This window comes from Chelon labrosus (genome assembly GCF_963514085.1).
Source record: "Chelon labrosus genome assembly, contig: SCAFFOLD_13_1, whole genome shotgun sequence".
Taxonomy (NCBI): Eukaryota; Metazoa; Chordata; class Actinopteri; order Mugiliformes; family Mugilidae; genus Chelon; species Chelon labrosus.
Genome location: NW_028181779.1, coordinates 69,268 through 85,610, shown reverse-complemented (window position 1 = coordinate 85,610; position 16,343 = coordinate 69,268). Strand labels below are relative to the sequence as shown.

Below are 16,343 nucleotides of genomic sequence, written 5' to 3'. Positions count from 1 at the left end.
CTGAAAGGAGAATCGACCTTCTGCTGGGAAACCTTTGGACCTGGCATTCATGTGGATGTGACATGCACCACCCACCTTGACCAGACCTTCACCCCCACCCCATAGCAATGACACTCCTTGATGGCAGCAGCCATCCCCAGCAGGATGCAGTCTGACACAGGCACAAAAACGGTTTAGGAACAACTCAAAAAATAAGAACAGCACAAGGTGTTAACTTGGCCTCCAAATACCCTAGATCCCAAACTGATCAAGTATCTGCGGGGATGCACTGGAACAAGCCTGATCCACAGAGGCCCCTCTCCTCAACCTATAGGACCCAAAGGCCCCCACTGACAATATTCTTTTGCCAAACACCCTCAGAAGGTCCATGTCCATTCTCTGATGAGTCACAACTGTTTTGTAGGCACAAGGGAGACCTACACAATATTAGGAAGGTGGTCATAATGTTACGCCTGATCAGAGTATGTAGTAAATAGGAATCAACGCATTTTTTTGAGCTTGCAGTATTATCAACATAACGTACCACATTCCAATACAGCCTGGGCAATGTTAATATTTATTAGATGTTGTTGTGGACATTAAAGAGTCAGAATGCTGATTTCATACTTATTCTAAACCCACACTCATAAATAATTCCTAACACTATATAAAATATATACAAATATATAGGCTACAGTATAAAGTAGCCCATCCCTGCAGACAAGGGACGTGCTGGAATTGTTCCCTGAAGCGCACTGCAGCGTTCCCAAAGGTAATTCAGGAACGTTCCAAAAACCGTTCACTGAAGGTTACTGTTTGCAGGGATAGTTTACTATATAGATGGTATGCAAAAAAATAGAAAAAGTATCATTTGTTATTTTGCTGCAACAACATTATTTGGTATGCTCAGTAGCATAGGATGGCTAGTGCTAGCAGTGCTACCACAGTAGATGTATAATAGGCATTTCTGAGTCTGTATGTTGACATAACTAATACTTGTGCCATATTGACACAGTGTTGTAGTATTTGCATTTATAGTGTAATTGTGGTCACATTGAGCATTGACAGAGTGACAACACTAACAACAGAGAGCAAGTAATGTACCAGGTTAACCGTTAGCCAGGTTAGCAAACTGGTGCTGCAGGTATTGAAACGCTAAGATGCATGACACTCTGCTACTTAGTTGGAGTAATGTGTATGGATTGGTGTGACACTTTATACCCTCCCTATACTTCAACAAATGAGGGTATGTTGTTGGAATGTTGCGCAAATGTTCCCTAAAGTCTGCTGCAATGTTCAGGGAACATTCCCTGGAACTTTCCTGAAGGAGACCGTTTCCTGGGCTAGCCTTCTATGTTAGCGATACTCCAAACAAACAGTGTTTTTAACATATCAATAAATAAATAATGTTGGATATGTTTTAATCTGCTACTCTAAATGAACATTCCTAAGCTGTGAGCAGCTGCTCTTTGATGATTTTGTGCACAACACTGTGAAGGAATGTGTCTAAGCCCACTGACCATATTTAGTCTGGCTGGAATATACTTTTTTTTTTACCTACATTTATTTATTTTTAACTGTGAACGCGCTTCATAGTCAAAAAATTGTCATCCCTCATTACTGTGTATATATATTTTTTTCAAGGCCTGAAGAGGTATAGCAGTTTGCTAGTTTTTTAAACAACTTGTGCAGGAAAAATTAAAATTTTAGTTGTATGGCCACGTGAAATATTTTAATTAGAAATTGCATTTTTTTTATATACACATGTATTTAAGCTGGTGTGTAGTTTACTCATTTTGGACGTTGTCAGGGGCGGAGAGTGCAGTTCCCGGTGTCTGCCACTAGGTGCTGCTCGGGAGGGAAGTTCTGCTGCGGTGCAAAGGAGGAGGGAGACCGAGGTGCGACGTGGAAAGGCAGAGTGCCACTCGTGTCTCTTTTATAATAAACAAATGACACACAGCCGCACAATGAGCACAGCCTATCCGCTTTCAGAAGGAACTAACGCGGAGATGCAGCACATCGGCAAACTGGAAATCCACTTGTGTTAGGAGGAAGAAGTCGCAGTCGCCATGGAGGGGGGGTTGACTATTACTTTTATATCTGTGGCGATGTTTGTAGGTTCCTTTTTACTTGGATTCTTCCCACTGTTGTTCAGACTCTCACAGGTAAGTCTTTTTAAACTTAATTTTCCCAAAGACTTTACAGATCCTTTCAGTCAGTAGTGTTTATCTTTATGTGCACACGGAGATAATGTGCGCCTTAGCAGCGTTACTGTCTTGGAATTTGGTCTGGATATACGCTGCCTTGCGCGGGGGAGAATCCCACTCATCAGCTGATATCACATGTTCGTCCGCAGAAAAGCCTGCAGTTTGTCTCCATCCTGGGGGCCGGTCTGCTGTGTGGGACAGCACTTGCCATCACCATCCCTGAGGGGGTGGGCTTACTGGAAGAGTCATGGAGAGGTGAGCACAGTTCAGACCCTCGCAACGAGGAGGAGAATGACCAGAGAGTCGTGACCTTCCAGACCTCTTTCACTGGTCGCCTTGACAACACATCAGATGCAGTCCACCTAAGTAGCACCTGAGTGTTTGTGTTTGTGCCCCTCTCCACATGATTAATGAGGCTCATGCTGATGAAAAGCAGGCTGAATGATGTAAATATATGCTGCCTGGCCTTTTGTGTGGACTTGATCAAAAGCTCTCCCTGTGCTTCATCTCCCCCTCTCCAGCGTCCTCCTCCTCCTCTGATGTGCCACCTGGGGTGAATGCCAGCAAAAAAAACTCCACAGAGACGGGCAACCCACCCAGGTTTTTCATTGGCGTGGCTTTGACGTTCGGCTTCACCTTCATGTTTATCGTTGACCAGATCGGGAGTTACTTTTCCACGAGGGGTAAGTTTCCAGAACTCTCACACCAGCTCCAGCTCTAGTTTTTATTTAGATGTCTTTCCATTAATCACCTCGCCATGTGCAACGTCTCATTTCAGACCGAACGAGTCGCTCGTACAACAGCGTCCACATCACCGCCACGTTGGGCCTGGTTATTCACGCGGCAGGTACACGCCACGCCACGCTGACACATCTGAACATTACTGTAGGCTTGTGTTTGCTTGAGTTACACATAGAAAAGAGTCGGAGGTGTTCCTGCCCTCATGTGACTCAGCATGTGATATTTTTCCCCTTGCTTGAGCCCTTCATGTTTCAAAAGGCTTTATTTGCGTGGGTGTATCACAGCTTTTTGCCCACTGAATTAATATGTTTAAGACTAATCGCCTAAACATTTGCACACAGAAGAAGCACGTTGTTGTGATGGTTAATGAGACTTTTGACTGCACACAGCTGACGGATTTGCTCTGGGTGCTGCCGTGGCCACGGGTCAAGTGACGGTACAAGTCATCGTGTTTCTCGCTGTGATTTTGCACAAGGTAAGAAAACCTTTCAGTGAAATCTCAAACAACTCGTAATGGAGCGGATAGTGACATCTCTTTTGTCTCCTTTTAGGCGCCTGCAGCTTTTGGTTTGGTCTCCTTTCTGATGCACTCGGGCCTCGAAAAGAAGCACATTCAGGGACATTTGCTGGCCTTCTCAGCTGCAGCACCTATAGTTGCTATCACCACTTACTTCATATTACACGCAGTAAGAAAGCCACCTTGTATCCGTCTAAAAGGAGTTACACTATATATCCTCCTAATTATATAGAATCCTGTATTATTTGACTTGATGTGCGTCTTGTCCACAGTCTGGCGGTTCATCTCAGAACCAGCTCAGTGCCACGGGAGTCGGAATGCTCTTCTCAGCTGGGACGTTCCTCTATGTGGCCACGGTTCACGTTCTCCCTGAGATCAGCAGCAACAGGTCAGGTCATAACCCCGCCGACCTGGAGCAGTACACTGGACCCGAGGGGCACCAGCACGGACACCTGGGGCTCCTGGAGAGCCTCACTCTCATCCTCGGCGTGGGGTTTCCAATGCTTTTGGCTCTCGGGCTGCACGACGACTAAAAAGGAAACGTCTGGGCAGTTAGTTAAATTTAGTGCAAAGATTATGGAGCCGGAAAAATCCTGAGCACTTGTCTGATGCTACGCTACACTGGGTTGTATGACACTTAGAAGCTTAGAAGAAAAAAATGTGCCTTGGAAGAGCATTTTGTTTTTTCTTAGAGTGATCTGATTTCAGTGAAACTCGTCTGCTTAGTACAACTATTGTTTGTGTACGAGAAGAGCTTTCCAGTAGGTATAAAGAATCACGTAGCTAACGTATCGTCCTCAGGAGCTTTCAGTCCAAGAAACTGAAAAGGGTGTCATTTGCTTTCAAGGCCCTTTGTGTTCAAGGTGAAAACTGGATAGAGTTACAGGAACAACCAAAAAAAAACAAAAAACAACAACTCTTTCCTAGATAATGAGAGATCTAGATTGTACACTTTACATAGTTGTGTTTGTTTAGTCAGAAGTCCAAAAGCAGGCTCAGATTTCTGTTTGCTCTTGTGCCATACTGGAAATTACCAAGAGACGGGAAGTGAAACACGTGTTATATATTTTTTGAAGGTGAGACGTTTTATCAGTGTAGCCGACAAAGAATTATTGAACTTTGCAAGTTCATTAGGCACGCTACTGAAAACAAATGTAACAGTCCAGCACTAAATATTTGCTTCATGAAGGTTAAGATATTCAGCACTTTTTTAAAATATATATATATATAGAGAGAGAGAGAGAGAGAGAGAGAGAACGAGCTGTCTATTCAACTCTGCTTTCATTTTGGAGGCTATTGTTTGTAGTACTGTTCTTTGTATTGTTTTGTACCGACACGTTTCTATTATTTTGACAACCCTGTTTTAGTCAGTGGGCTAGGCTAAAAACAGGAACACTTCAGTGTTTAATACAATACAGCTTAACAGCACCAAGAGCACAGATGTAACATGAACTGAACATTATAACAGTCACTGAGGGAGATTTAGTGCAGGACTGTTATATTAGAATGTATCAGTCTTCACAGGTGTACCTAATAAACTGGCAAGTACGTGTACAGTAAGAACAAATCCAGCTTTAACTCATGTTTCAAGTGCCAGACAGTAGGTACTGTACATCATCATGTGGTCCTCATTATTCTGGTCAACGATAGATCACTGGTTTTATACCTGTGACACTTAATGAACTAAGGTTATGTGATGTTGAATGACTTCCCTCCGTTTCTCCTTCAGTCCCTTCTTTTTGAAAATATAAAATACATTAAATAAAAACATGTCTTAATCTTTTACTTTTTTTCTCCACACGACCACAGCATTAAACCGCCTGATGCTGATTCATTTTTAATTGGTCCGAGTGTTGCGTATCTCCTGCCTTTTGTCAGCTACTCATAAGATCTGGACGTCGTGGTGCCAAGGAGACGACTTCCAGTGTGTTCATTACAGATACGGAAAGCAAAGAGTCATTTCACGCTTAACGTAAGATTTATTAATTCGTTTGTGGGAAGGCAAGAAAATACACTAAACACGATCTGAATCACATAACGAACTGTTACAAGTAAATTCAACACATTACAAGGGTCTTGAAATATGGCTCTGTTTTAGTTTCACGTCTCATTTACTTTGGCCTGGTCATATGTTAAAAGATAATGACTAGTCAGGTGACAAGAAAAAAAAAAACAGCACGTTGGTCAGCTAAACATTAACCAGTATTGTGGCCTGTTATGCCGATACAGCTCATTCAGAGTCTTGCAGTTTGGCCTCTCACTAGAACTTCCTGCTAGCGGCTGTGATGTCAGCGTTCAAGCATCTGATGGTTTTTAACCCCACGCTCTCTGGTCTGCTGCCTTCACCTGCACCGCACAGCTTTCTGCAGGCTTAAAACTCCACTTTCAGGGTCTAACATCTAACTCAAAGCGTGCAGTTCTGCATTGTGTAGTCTTGGATCAAGCAGTTCAAGTGGACTAATGCGATGCCTGTGCTCAAACAAACAAACAAACTGTAAATTTTGGTTATACCACACAGCAGCGGTTGCTGGCTCAGAGGTCAGCACTCCTCAAGAGTTCAGAAATAAAGATGTATTACCAGGATGTGAGTTATTGAACGCTGTTTACAACATGCATCCTGACAGAGGATAGAAAAGGGAAGCATATTTTATAGGGTCACAATCCAAAAAAAGCTTTGTTTTACTATGGTACTACGCAAAACATAGGGCACAATCACATTGAATCTATGCCATTATAACAAATGAGACTGACTGTATAAGTCAATAAACTCTTTGTCACCTCACATCTTGACTAATTGAATAGTTCTGACTTATATGATCCCAACATTAAACGTGGGCTTCTCCTTTTAGCTGCAAACATTCACATACTTTTATGGACAGTGCAGATAGTAGGAGTGTTTTTCTATACTGCTTTAAGAGCCTTAGCAGCTCTTGAGTGTGTCAGTAAAGCCTGAATTGTATTTAACACAGTGGGAGGAGGTGAGAATGTTGAGAGTCTTTCAGAAGGCAGAACTAGGGTTAATCATTTCTCTCATAGTTTCATGCGGCCTATGGAGGCAGTCAGCTGAGCCTCCAGAGCCATCTGATCAAAGGTTCGGTTGTGTGTCTGCTGCCTCACTCGCTCCCTCATGTGAAAGGAGGCCCTTGCCAGCCTCTGTGCCTCCTCTTGTATCTGCTCTCGCTGCCTCCGCAGCCTCTCTCTCTTCCACTCCTTCATGGAGATGGAGCTCTCCCTGACCCTCCTCATGGCCTCCTCTTCTTTCCGTATCTTCTCCCTGAGCCTCTGGTGACAGATCTGCCTGTGTTTGTTGTGCTGCTGTGTCTGCTGAGCTCTGCTCCTGTGCTGGGCTGAGGCGTGCAGGGCGGCCCTTTCCATGCGACGCTGGCTCAGCTGGACCACGATCTGTTTGTGTGTGAGCCACTGGGTGCTTTGGTGTTTGGCCCTCTGCTGCGCTCTTTGAATCTGCTCCTCCTCCAGGGCCGCCCGCTCCTGCAGCTCCCTCAGCCGTGCCTCAACGCCCTGGGCCCGTTTCTCACAGGAGTGATGCAACTTCTTTTCGAGTGTGCTCCTCATCTGTTTCTCCTCTTCCTCCACCTGTTGTTCCACCTGATGTTTCAGAAGGACGTGTCGTAGCAGCTCCCTGCGGTTTTCCTCCTGCAGCCTCTTCCGCTCCCTCTTCTCCTGCAACACTTTGCTCCTCCAGGCCTTCTCCTCCCTCTCCACTGCTACCCGTCTCTCCTTCTCTCGCTCCCATTTATCCGCCTCCTCTTTCTCTCTCAGCAGCTTCTCTTGGTAGTGTTTGCGCTCCTCTGCCTCTTTCTGTGCACGCTCTATCTTTTCTCGGCGTTGTACCTCAACCTCCTCTTTCAACCTCCTCCAGCGGTCTTCTTGCAGCAACACCTCCTGCTCAAGCTGCTCTGCTTTCTCTTTCTCCTCACACTCCCTCAACCTCCTGCGGGCCTCCAGCTCCTTGTGCCAGCGTTTCAAACTGTGCTTTAGCTTCCTCCGTCTCTGCTTTTCTGCTTCAACTTGCCGGGCCTCCTGTCGCCTGAGGTTCTCCTGTCTTTTTTGTTCCTCCTGCTGGCAGAGGTTGAGGCGATCCTGCTCCTCCTGATGCTTCACAAGCATGAGGGCAGCTATCTTGCAGTCTCTCTCTGACACAGTGACACACAACTCCTTGTTAATGTTCTTGGTTAGCCTCTGCAGTTCCATCTCAGTAGCTGGGGAGTGTCTGAGGTCACCCAGATTGAAGCTGCACACTGTGCTCCTGTCTGGGTCTCTTTTACCACCAGCAAGAGAGTTGGAGGACTTGCTAACAGATTTCCTTTTAAAACATAGATCTGCATAGGGGACGGGCCCTGTTGTCAGGCTGTGATCCTTCATTCTGGCGTCTGGCAACACTTCCAAGCCTGAGGCTTTATTAGTACTACCTGACCGCCTGTCCCCTGCCGCCTGGATAATCCTCTCTCGCTCCTCTCGGCACATTTGCAAAAGCTTCATTCTTTCCTTTTCATACGAGTCGTGCATGACCCTCATCGCCTCGAAAGGCACAACATCCTGTTCAGCGATCAACTCGTTTAGCGATTTGATTAAAAGTTGGACCGGTTTTATTCCGAGACGAGCGCAGGACTCCAGTGAGCGGGGGCTGGTTAAAACATGCCGACTCCTCTCTGCTCCAGGCGACTCATAGTTGTCCAGGTCCAAACAGAGCACCGGGGAACTTGACTTTCGCTCCCCCATGATGATAAAAAAATAAAAAAAATTAAATTAAATTACCTGGATGCTATGTGCAGGTGCACAGAAGAGCGTCTTGCACATTCTTCCGGCTCTCCAGCTTGGGCAGGTCAGGAGGGGATTAGCTGCGTCCTTCCAGGCAATCGACGATTAATTGCATTTCTACTTCAGCTGCCTGTAAGACCCGATAGACAGAAGAAAAAAATAAATTAATAAATAAAATAATAATAATAGTGAAATGTGGCATTGCTATTGCACTGCTAAAGACAAAATACACTGACAGACTCATTTTAAACTTTCCTCGGGGAAAGACCAATGTCTGTCCTCAATTTAGCTCATAAAAAAAACGTTTTGGTTGAAATAAATAAATCGTAATAAGAAGAAGAAAACGAAAACAAACCTATTTTTTTCAGACATGCGCAGTTGTGAAGAGCTAATTGAAAATAAGGTAAACAGCTGTTCTGGTCAGACGCCTCCTGTCACCATGACAACACCACAGCCAGTTTAAAAACACAGTGCAGCCTTCACAGGTGGGACACTTTTATTTGGGCGTCCTCTACCGGCGAGTCACTCAAATGTGTATAATAATGCGTATTTTGTAATACATAGTGAGTTGTCATAATAGTATATGAATATAAATAGTATATAAATACAAATAGAATAGCCCCGCAGGCTAAAACGCCGTAATGGAGGCAAAAGGGAAAAAAGGTGAGTGAAGAGATTTGTTCCAGGCCCTTAGCCTGTTATGAAAGAGGTGATATATGGCCAACTCAAACAAGAATTTCTTATCTTGAAGTACTGGCCCACGCTGTACTGGGTAAATACTTACAGAGGTAATTATTTATTCCTGACAGTTTACTGGAGTCGCACTCCACAGCACTAGGTGGCGCTAATGGCTACTACAACGGACGCTTAAATCAAAAGAAGAACTTTTTTCAAACTTCGTAACGCTGCGTTTTGTGTCTTTACCTCGCAGGTTTGTGGAATTAATATATATATATATATCTTGATATAGTAATGTGTTTCCCTTTTAATTTGATGCTCGCTTTGGCAGAAGAGTCAAATGTTGTTTACAGTTCAGCTATGCTAAGTTGCTAACATAGCCGCCCTTACAAGCTAACGCCGGCTAATGCTAGCCCAGACCACAACAGATGAATTAAACTGCTCAGAAATTCAACGTTTTAGTTTAGCCTGCTCGGTCGGAGTTTGTTTTTTTGTTTTTTTGTAGTTTGAATGGTTAATATTTGTGTTTACGTGTCCGTTGTTTTGTTGAGATCCAGTTTAAGTGAACGTAGAAGGCGAGCATCAAGTAGCAACCGTTTCCAATAGCAACGTTAGCTATCCCGAGTTTATTTACATACAGTAGAACATATAGCTGTTTATATTCACTAAAACAGACACAAATACAAATCCAGCGTCGGCCAGTTTTGCATCAACTCATTTCCTTCTTCACAGCTCATACACTTGGTGAATCAAGATGAAGAGAGGCAGAGGTGTCGGTGACGAGGAAGCTCCCCGGCAGAATGGCAACGCTGGCAGAAGGAGAGACAGGCATCAAAACGATGGGGACGAAGCCGGGGGTGATGTGGGCCCAGCGGACCTACAAGACGACGACAACGACCCGGGGCTCAGGAGAGAAATCCGGAGCAAGTACAGAGACCTCATCAGCTCAGTACAACGTGAGTTGTTGCAGACAGACAGACAGACAGACAGGAGGATGTGGCAGCTGAAGAAGCAGCAGCACTTGCTGTTGTTTATTTCCATGCAGATCTTTGACGTGCATGCTCCTTGTGTGTTTGTTTTTCAGAGAATAGGGAAGACATGCTGAGTCTCAACAACAACAAACTGACAGAAGTTTTAGAGGAAGCAAACAAACTTTTTAAAGATGGTAAGTCTGGCACAACCACAGGATTTCCTGAATTTACGCTGGCGGTAAAAGTGAAAATATGTAAATATGTAATATGGTCTCTGAGGACATTTTCAGTCCCTCAGGTCACGGGTAATCTATAAACAGTTCCGAAATAATGCTACTGGAACGAGTAGAGAGTGTCTTCAAGAAAAATCACCAAGTCCTGCCTTCGTTTTAGATTTTTCAAACATTTTCAATATTCAATCATCCTATGCCCGCCTTGTTTAACCTCATTTCTCTAGTTTCATCTAACTGTCAAAAGACATCTAAATTGCACAGTTAATTACTCACTATTGTTGTATTCTTCTTTATCAGTTCGGCAGGCGAGAGAAGCAGCGCTGGACGCCCAGCTCCTTGTCGTGGCGACAGACCTGGGAAAAGAGAAAGCCAGCCAGATGTTTTCTGAAGGGACCGCCTTCGATCACACTGTTTTTACAGAGCATCTTGTGAGTATTTTTAATAGTGTGTTATGTCCGTGTGTATGCAGTGGCGAATCCTTGAGAATATTTCTTTATTTCATTTTAAATGTTACCTAAAACACCACCCGATTTTGGCGCAAGTACAAAAAAGTAGAAAGATAGAACCCAGTTAAACACCTGCAGATAAGTCTAGTAGCTGTTGATCAGTCCTTGACTTTGGTGCTTTCTACTGTGGGATGTTGATAGTTTTCCTCACATGGCCTGCTTGCTTCAGGTCCTTCCACAATGTTTCTGTTGGATTTATGTCATTACATGGGTCATTTCAAAGCAGAAATTACTTGTGTGCTTAGCGATGTTATTTTGTTGCTCAACTCACTTTAGATGCTACCTCTAATTACCCATTTAATGTTTGTATGGAGATGGTGACTCACTTAATCCTTGTATACAGACATTTTTTAAAAACCTTTGCTTCTAATGCAGTGGTCATGTTGGGATTTCCCTTCTCTTACAGTTGTCCTTCATGGGCCTTAACCGGCTAGAAGACGGGGAGGATGAGCAGCACAATGGAGGCACCGTTGACGGTTACCTGCCCCACGATGCCTGGCACAGACTCGCCAGGAGAGCAGAGTTCTGCTTCAAAACGGCACCTTCTTTCCACTACATGTGAGTGAAGTCTTCTGTGTGCCAGCGGTGACTTAAATGCCGTCGCTTTTTCTTCCCCGTTCACATGAGGGGAAACATATTTGAACTCCTGAAACAGTGCCTACAGATTAAGGTGATCTACTCAAACAAATTACACGTTTAATTGACATTTGGCAGTGATTTACATGATTTAAATAAAAATAGGTCTGTCACGTGGAATATTTAAGCATACCCTGACTGGTGGACTCACTGTCTTATTTAACATCTACAGCAGATGTGTGTGATGTCATCATACCAAAAAAGACCTTCAGAAAAATAGGTTATGGATGTCTGAGTCTTGGAAGAAAGATCTGAATAAATAGCTCTACAGTTTGGAAAGTCATCCATGTAATTCAGTCCAAGAGCAGAGCATTTGTTAGAAAAAGAAGTCTCCAAGAACACTAAATCTACAGGCAACTCCTGAAACCTTGCATGCATCTACAGCCAGAACGAGACTGTACAAATTTGACTTGCATGTGAGAAAAAACTCCTGCTGTTTAAGAAAAGAGCAAAACTACAGTTTACCAGTGAACATAAAGGTAAAGACCAGGTAATTTGGAACAAAAAAAAAATCAAATATGGCGCTGAAAGATGACATGATGCTCTCTCTCTCTCTGTAAACAAGATAATCATCCTATGCACACTAACAAATCCACCAAGGAATGACGCACATAGAAGAAACAGAGGGTTATGGAGTTACCTAGTCAAAGCCCAGATTTAAATACCACTGAAATGTTGTGGGGAGATTTGAAACAAGCAGCACAGACATTTAAATATCTTGCGTGGAAGAGTGGTCAAAAATTTCAGCAAGCTGATGTCAAGGACGGGAAGACAATAGATTCTGAAGCCACTGTTGTACTTTCTTCTTCTACTTTCTCTCCAGAGTTGTTGAAGTACGACAACTTTCCAAAGGAGATCATGTGTTTATTTGCCCACATCTTTTACTTACAGGTGTTCATTTGTACTGTTGTGTTTATTTTTGTAATTGTATTAGTTACAATCCCCCAAAGTATCTTATGTCTTATGAGTTTTCCGTTCTTTGGATTTTTTTTGCTTTAGGATGGGGTCATTTCATGCAGAGCCACCTCCTCCAAAGCAAAGGATAGAACGGCAAAGGAAGGCACCGAGCAAGGAAGCCAAAAGGATAATGCCTACTCAGGTTATACTCCAGTTATCTAATTGCATGTGTTTGTGACTTTGCAGGCAATTACAAGTAGGGCAAGCATCTAAAACACCCCTGTTGTTTTACTTTACTTTTAGTACTTGTATCTGAGTGTGTATTTTATGAAACAAACTTTTAGTTATTTAACATACAGAGAATACTGGTTTATTTCCATAGTCAGAGAGACAGTTTAAATATGTTCTGTGTTCAGTGGATTTAGATGTCCCACATATTTACTGGATCATGTTAATCTTATTCATCAGCTGAAGAAAATGGAAGAGTCTCATCAAGAGGCAACAGAGAAAGAGGTGGAAAGGATCCTTGGGTGTCTGAAAAGTTATTACCAAGATGATCGTAAGTTTAAAGTCGGCCATGCACACATTTCATCATCATTGTCTAAATTATCAGCTGCTCATGTGCGTCTGTCTCCACCACAGCAACATCGCCGATCTCGTATTATGAGTTTGTCATTGACCCGGACTCGTTTTCGCGGACGGTGGAGAACATTTTCCACACGTCTTTTCTGATCAGGGTGAGGGGCCATTGCTGTTGTTCGTTTTATTTTATTATTTTCAAGTTGAGCTTGTGTGCCCTCTGGTGACTGTAAGCAGGCGTGACAACGTTGTTTGTGTTACAGGACGGTTTGGCGCGGATGTATCTGGATGATGACAGATTGCCTTGTATAGGTAAGAAGATGCAGCGGTTTACTCTTTTCTTTTATTCTCTCTGGAGCTTGACAAAGAATGATTATTTTACTGGCGTCGTGTGTTTCTGTGCCTCAGCGCCTGTAGAAGAAGGGGAGGTGGAAGCTGGAGGCACATGCAGTCGTAAACAGTGCATCGTCTCCATCAGCCCAAAGACGTGGAAGGTTTGGACATTTTGGTCTGAAAGTAGAGGAATGAATCTATCAAAAATACCAGAGCTGCTATAAACAACCTTTGTTTCTGTGATCATGATTTTATATTTTATTTCTTTCCCAGGAGCTCATAGATGTCTTTGAGATCAAAGAAAGAATGATCCCCTCTCTACACACTGAATGATGGACCGACGCTGTCTTGATGTCTGTAAAACTGTTCAGTGAAATTTTTTTTAGCGTTTTCTATAAAGTTTGCCAGTTTTGATTTATTGATTGTTCTCATTGCAAATATTGAATTTTATTCTGTAAAAAGTCTCAATATGCCATATTTCTGATACGGACCTTTGATATATTAAATATTTAAAAGTTATCTGAACTGCATGCGTGTGCATTTTATGTCTATGAAAATAAGCACTACAGTAGGTAGCTCTGAAATATCACATGAAATGTTCCAAATGGTGTCAAATTACAATAACTACTTTTAATTATTTTCATATTCTCTCTAACTAAAAACAAACGGGTTACTTTAACTTCTTTATGCCTGATGACAGATCAGATCTTCTTCAGGGCATGGATGATGCCAATCTTGTGCTAATCTGAAGAGAGACACTTCGCACAGTTACTTTCATCAGCTGTTTTCTCAAAGGCTTTTGTTGCTCTAAGCTGAACTTTAAATTTCTCGGGAGGTATTCTGCAGCACGGCATAGTCATCACTTTCTTCTCCTTCAGTAAACCCGTATGTAATGGCTGCAGTTATTTGGGATACTTGTCTGGTTGGAAAATGTCTGTTGATCTTTTTGAGTCTAGGAATCATCTTTTTATCCAAAACCTGAAAACAAATTCACATTGATGATGGCATCTATTAATGCTATGTTAGACAGAATGGGTGTCGCTGCCTATTTACAGTATTGTATATGGTCGTTTTATGCATCTGATTAAAATTTATTTTAGTTTCATCAGACCAAAGAAAGCGCTGCCAGTATTAACCGGGGCTTCGTGCGGGTTTCTGAGAAATTTATTTATTCTAAGTTACTTCCCTTGAAATGTCCTCTGCACTGTCGTATACACGGTGACTCAAACACAATTTTAGTAAAATTTGCTCAGGGCAGAGTTAGTAGGGCCTAAATCATCGCTCGTTGTTTGACCCAGACCTCTTAAGCCACAGTAACACACAGTTAGTGATCGGTCACAGTTGGAGAATGCTTAATTTTTTGGTGTTGACAAACTACAAAGGCTGCAATTTAAACCACAATGTTGAGGGCGATCATGAATTAGCTTGTGGGCGGCACAGTGGTGAAGTGGTTAGCACTGATGCCTCACAGCAAGAAGATCCCTGGTTCGAATACATGGGCCAACTGGGCCTCTCTGTGTGGAGTTTGCATGTTCTCCCTGTGTCTGCCTAGTGTTATGTGTGTATTCAGAAGCTCTGGAGCTTTAATCTAGCTCCTGCATACAGTGCGTCACTTATTCTTTCTAGGTTTCTCTGAAGTGCGGGAAATTAGTCATCAGTTTAATCATTTGTGCTTTTAATTGATGGTACTGTACATTGGGTACAAATATGTAATTGCTGTAGCTCTCCTTGCTGTAGTTTTTCCTTTTGCTCTGTTTGAGATGAATGAATATTAACTATGATCAGATTGTGCGGTTGAACACACTGGTATCGCCTGTGCGTCTTCATCATAGTGCTGTACCACCATCATCCTCACCGTCTCCCGGGTCCTTTAAAGGGACAGGCACGCTTTACGCTGCCTCCCATCTCTTCCCCCTCTTCCTCTCTGAGCATTTCTTCCCTCCAAAGCAGAGCCTCACTCTGCAGTGATGTAAAGCTAAGCAGCACAGAGGCTGGAAGCAGTTGCTCCCCTTTTTTCCCCCCCTCACTCGTGTGATTGGCTTGGATTCCTTATGTAATGTAGGTTTTTGTATCACTTGAAAATACATGTCAGAGGACGCACCATGGGGAAAGCAGTGCAGAGCAGTTATTAGTCACTCAGGCACACACTCATACGGACACAGAGGCGTGCACACATACACACACTCCCACTCTGTAGCTTCATGCAGAGATTTGCCTGCTCTGGCAATGCTGAGTCTGACTGATAACGATGCAGTTCTGCAGAAAGGTGCTCTGCCAGCCGTGTAGTGCCAGGGTCACTTCACCAGAGGAGGACATGGAATACAAGATGGGGAGCTGCATCGGAATCTCACACAGCCAGGTAAACAGAGGGGAGATGGCATGCTGAACAGAGAGGATGTCTGAGGCGCAGCGTCAACGCCTGATTCACCGAGCAGGGGAGAGTGCTCCAAGAGGAGGAGAAGGAGTAGGTTTTTACTGCTCAGCGGCTGCTCAGTCTTTTATTCAGGGAAAGGCAGGGAGAGAGAAGGTGTTTCTCACGTTGGAGGAGGGGCGAATTCAGCAGTGAAGAGGAGCAGTGGAGACGGAGAGCAGGCGGTGAGGAAGGGAGGAGTATAAAAGTGAGAGATGCTGAATTGAATTGGAGGAAAACTGGACAAATCCCAAAGAGAATAGATTGTGTGTGCGTGTGTGTGTGTGCAGTAGATTCGTTTAGTCGAAAAGACGAAAGGCAAGCGAGACAGGAGAAGCCTGCGAGGCGGTATCAGATTTGATCTGCGTGTTATGAGTGTGCTGTGGTGTCAGGGCTGATCAGATCACTGTTATTTATAGGTGTGATTATAAGTCAGCTGTCTCCTCGGGCTGAGCGCTCAACTGGAAATGGTCTTCAAAGATGGCAGACAATAAAGGATCCAAAACACAACACTCAGATGTCAGAATCTGTAACTCTGGCTGCTGAAGACACAATTTGTTGTGTGTTGTCCTCTAGAGTAGAAGATGGGGAGAGGGACAGAAGCAGCACTATGCTGAATATGCGACGATGAATAAATGTAAAGGTTGCAGCAACGCTACAGGTGGTTAGGTGAACGCTGTAACGTGACCTGTCAGAAGGGGAGCTGTGAGGTCGCACACCTCCCGTCCTCCCGTCCGTCCCGCGTGCTCGTTTGTTTACAGTCCACCCGCCTGCCCAATAAGCAGGCATGGCCTCCCCCGGCTCCATTTCGGTCTCCTCCCCTCCCTCGCTCACTCCCCTTGATCCCGTCCCCACCTCTGTCCCAGTCCTGCGTCCA

General features: G+C 43.8%; 4 protein-coding genes across 5 annotated transcripts in view; 3 read left to right on the top strand and 1 right to left on the bottom strand.

The window, feature by feature from the left end:
- The first annotated feature begins 1,952 nt into the window (after positions 1 to 1,952).
- Positions 1,953 to 5,169, top strand: LOC311509676 (zinc transporter ZIP9-like). The gene is made up of 7 exons (XM_084575098.1): positions 1,953 to 2,144; positions 2,336 to 2,441; positions 2,708 to 2,869; positions 2,965 to 3,033; positions 3,317 to 3,402; positions 3,479 to 3,613; positions 3,717 to 5,169. The coding sequence occupies exons 1-7, from the start codon at positions 2,049 to 2,051 to the stop codon at positions 3,975 to 3,977; spliced, it is 915 nt and encodes a 304-aa protein (XP_084431224.1). The 5' UTR covers positions 1,953 to 2,048; the 3' UTR covers positions 3,978 to 5,169.
- A 271-nt stretch (positions 5,170 to 5,440) lies between these two features.
- On the bottom strand, positions 5,441 to 8,184 carry LOC311509679 (coiled-coil domain-containing protein 185-like; the record flags this gene model as incomplete). Its single annotated transcript, XM_084575100.1, has 1 exon — positions 5,441 to 8,184. The coding sequence occupies one exon, from the start codon at positions 8,182 to 8,184 to the stop codon at positions 6,475 to 6,477; it is 1,710 nt and encodes a 569-aa protein (XP_084431226.1). The 3' UTR covers positions 5,441 to 6,474.
- Positions 8,185 to 9,019: 835 nt separating this feature from the next.
- Positions 9,020 to 13,615, top strand: LOC311509697 (non-structural maintenance of chromosomes element 4 homolog A-like). Of its 2 annotated transcripts, XM_084575120.1 has the most exons (11): positions 9,020 to 9,154; positions 9,634 to 9,857; positions 9,986 to 10,066; positions 10,403 to 10,533; positions 11,018 to 11,169; positions 12,247 to 12,346; positions 12,613 to 12,703; positions 12,787 to 12,881; positions 12,987 to 13,035; positions 13,132 to 13,217; positions 13,330 to 13,615. In XM_084575120.1, the coding sequence occupies exons 2-11, from the start codon at positions 9,656 to 9,658 to the stop codon at positions 13,387 to 13,389; spliced, it is 1,047 nt and encodes a 348-aa protein (XP_084431246.1). In that variant the 5' UTR covers positions 9,020 to 9,154; positions 9,634 to 9,655; the 3' UTR covers positions 13,390 to 13,615. The 2 variants fall into 2 exon arrangements, with proteins under 2 accessions (XP_084431246.1, XP_084431247.1); XM_084575121.1 differs by lacking the exon at positions 9,020 to 9,154 and having other exon boundaries at positions 9,631 to 9,857.
- Positions 13,616 to 15,304: 1,689 nt separating this feature from the next.
- The window catches only part of LOC311509693 (transforming acidic coiled-coil-containing protein 2-like), a gene marked incomplete at its 5' end in the record, with an annotated part of 47,399 nt that continues 46,360 nt past the window's right edge, over positions 15,305 to 16,343 (top strand). The window contains one exon of the mRNA XM_084575117.1: positions 15,305 to 15,415. Within this exon, the coding sequence (XP_084431243.1) occupies positions 15,305 to 15,415 (111 nt within the window). The remainder of the gene's footprint in view (positions 15,416 to 16,343) is intronic.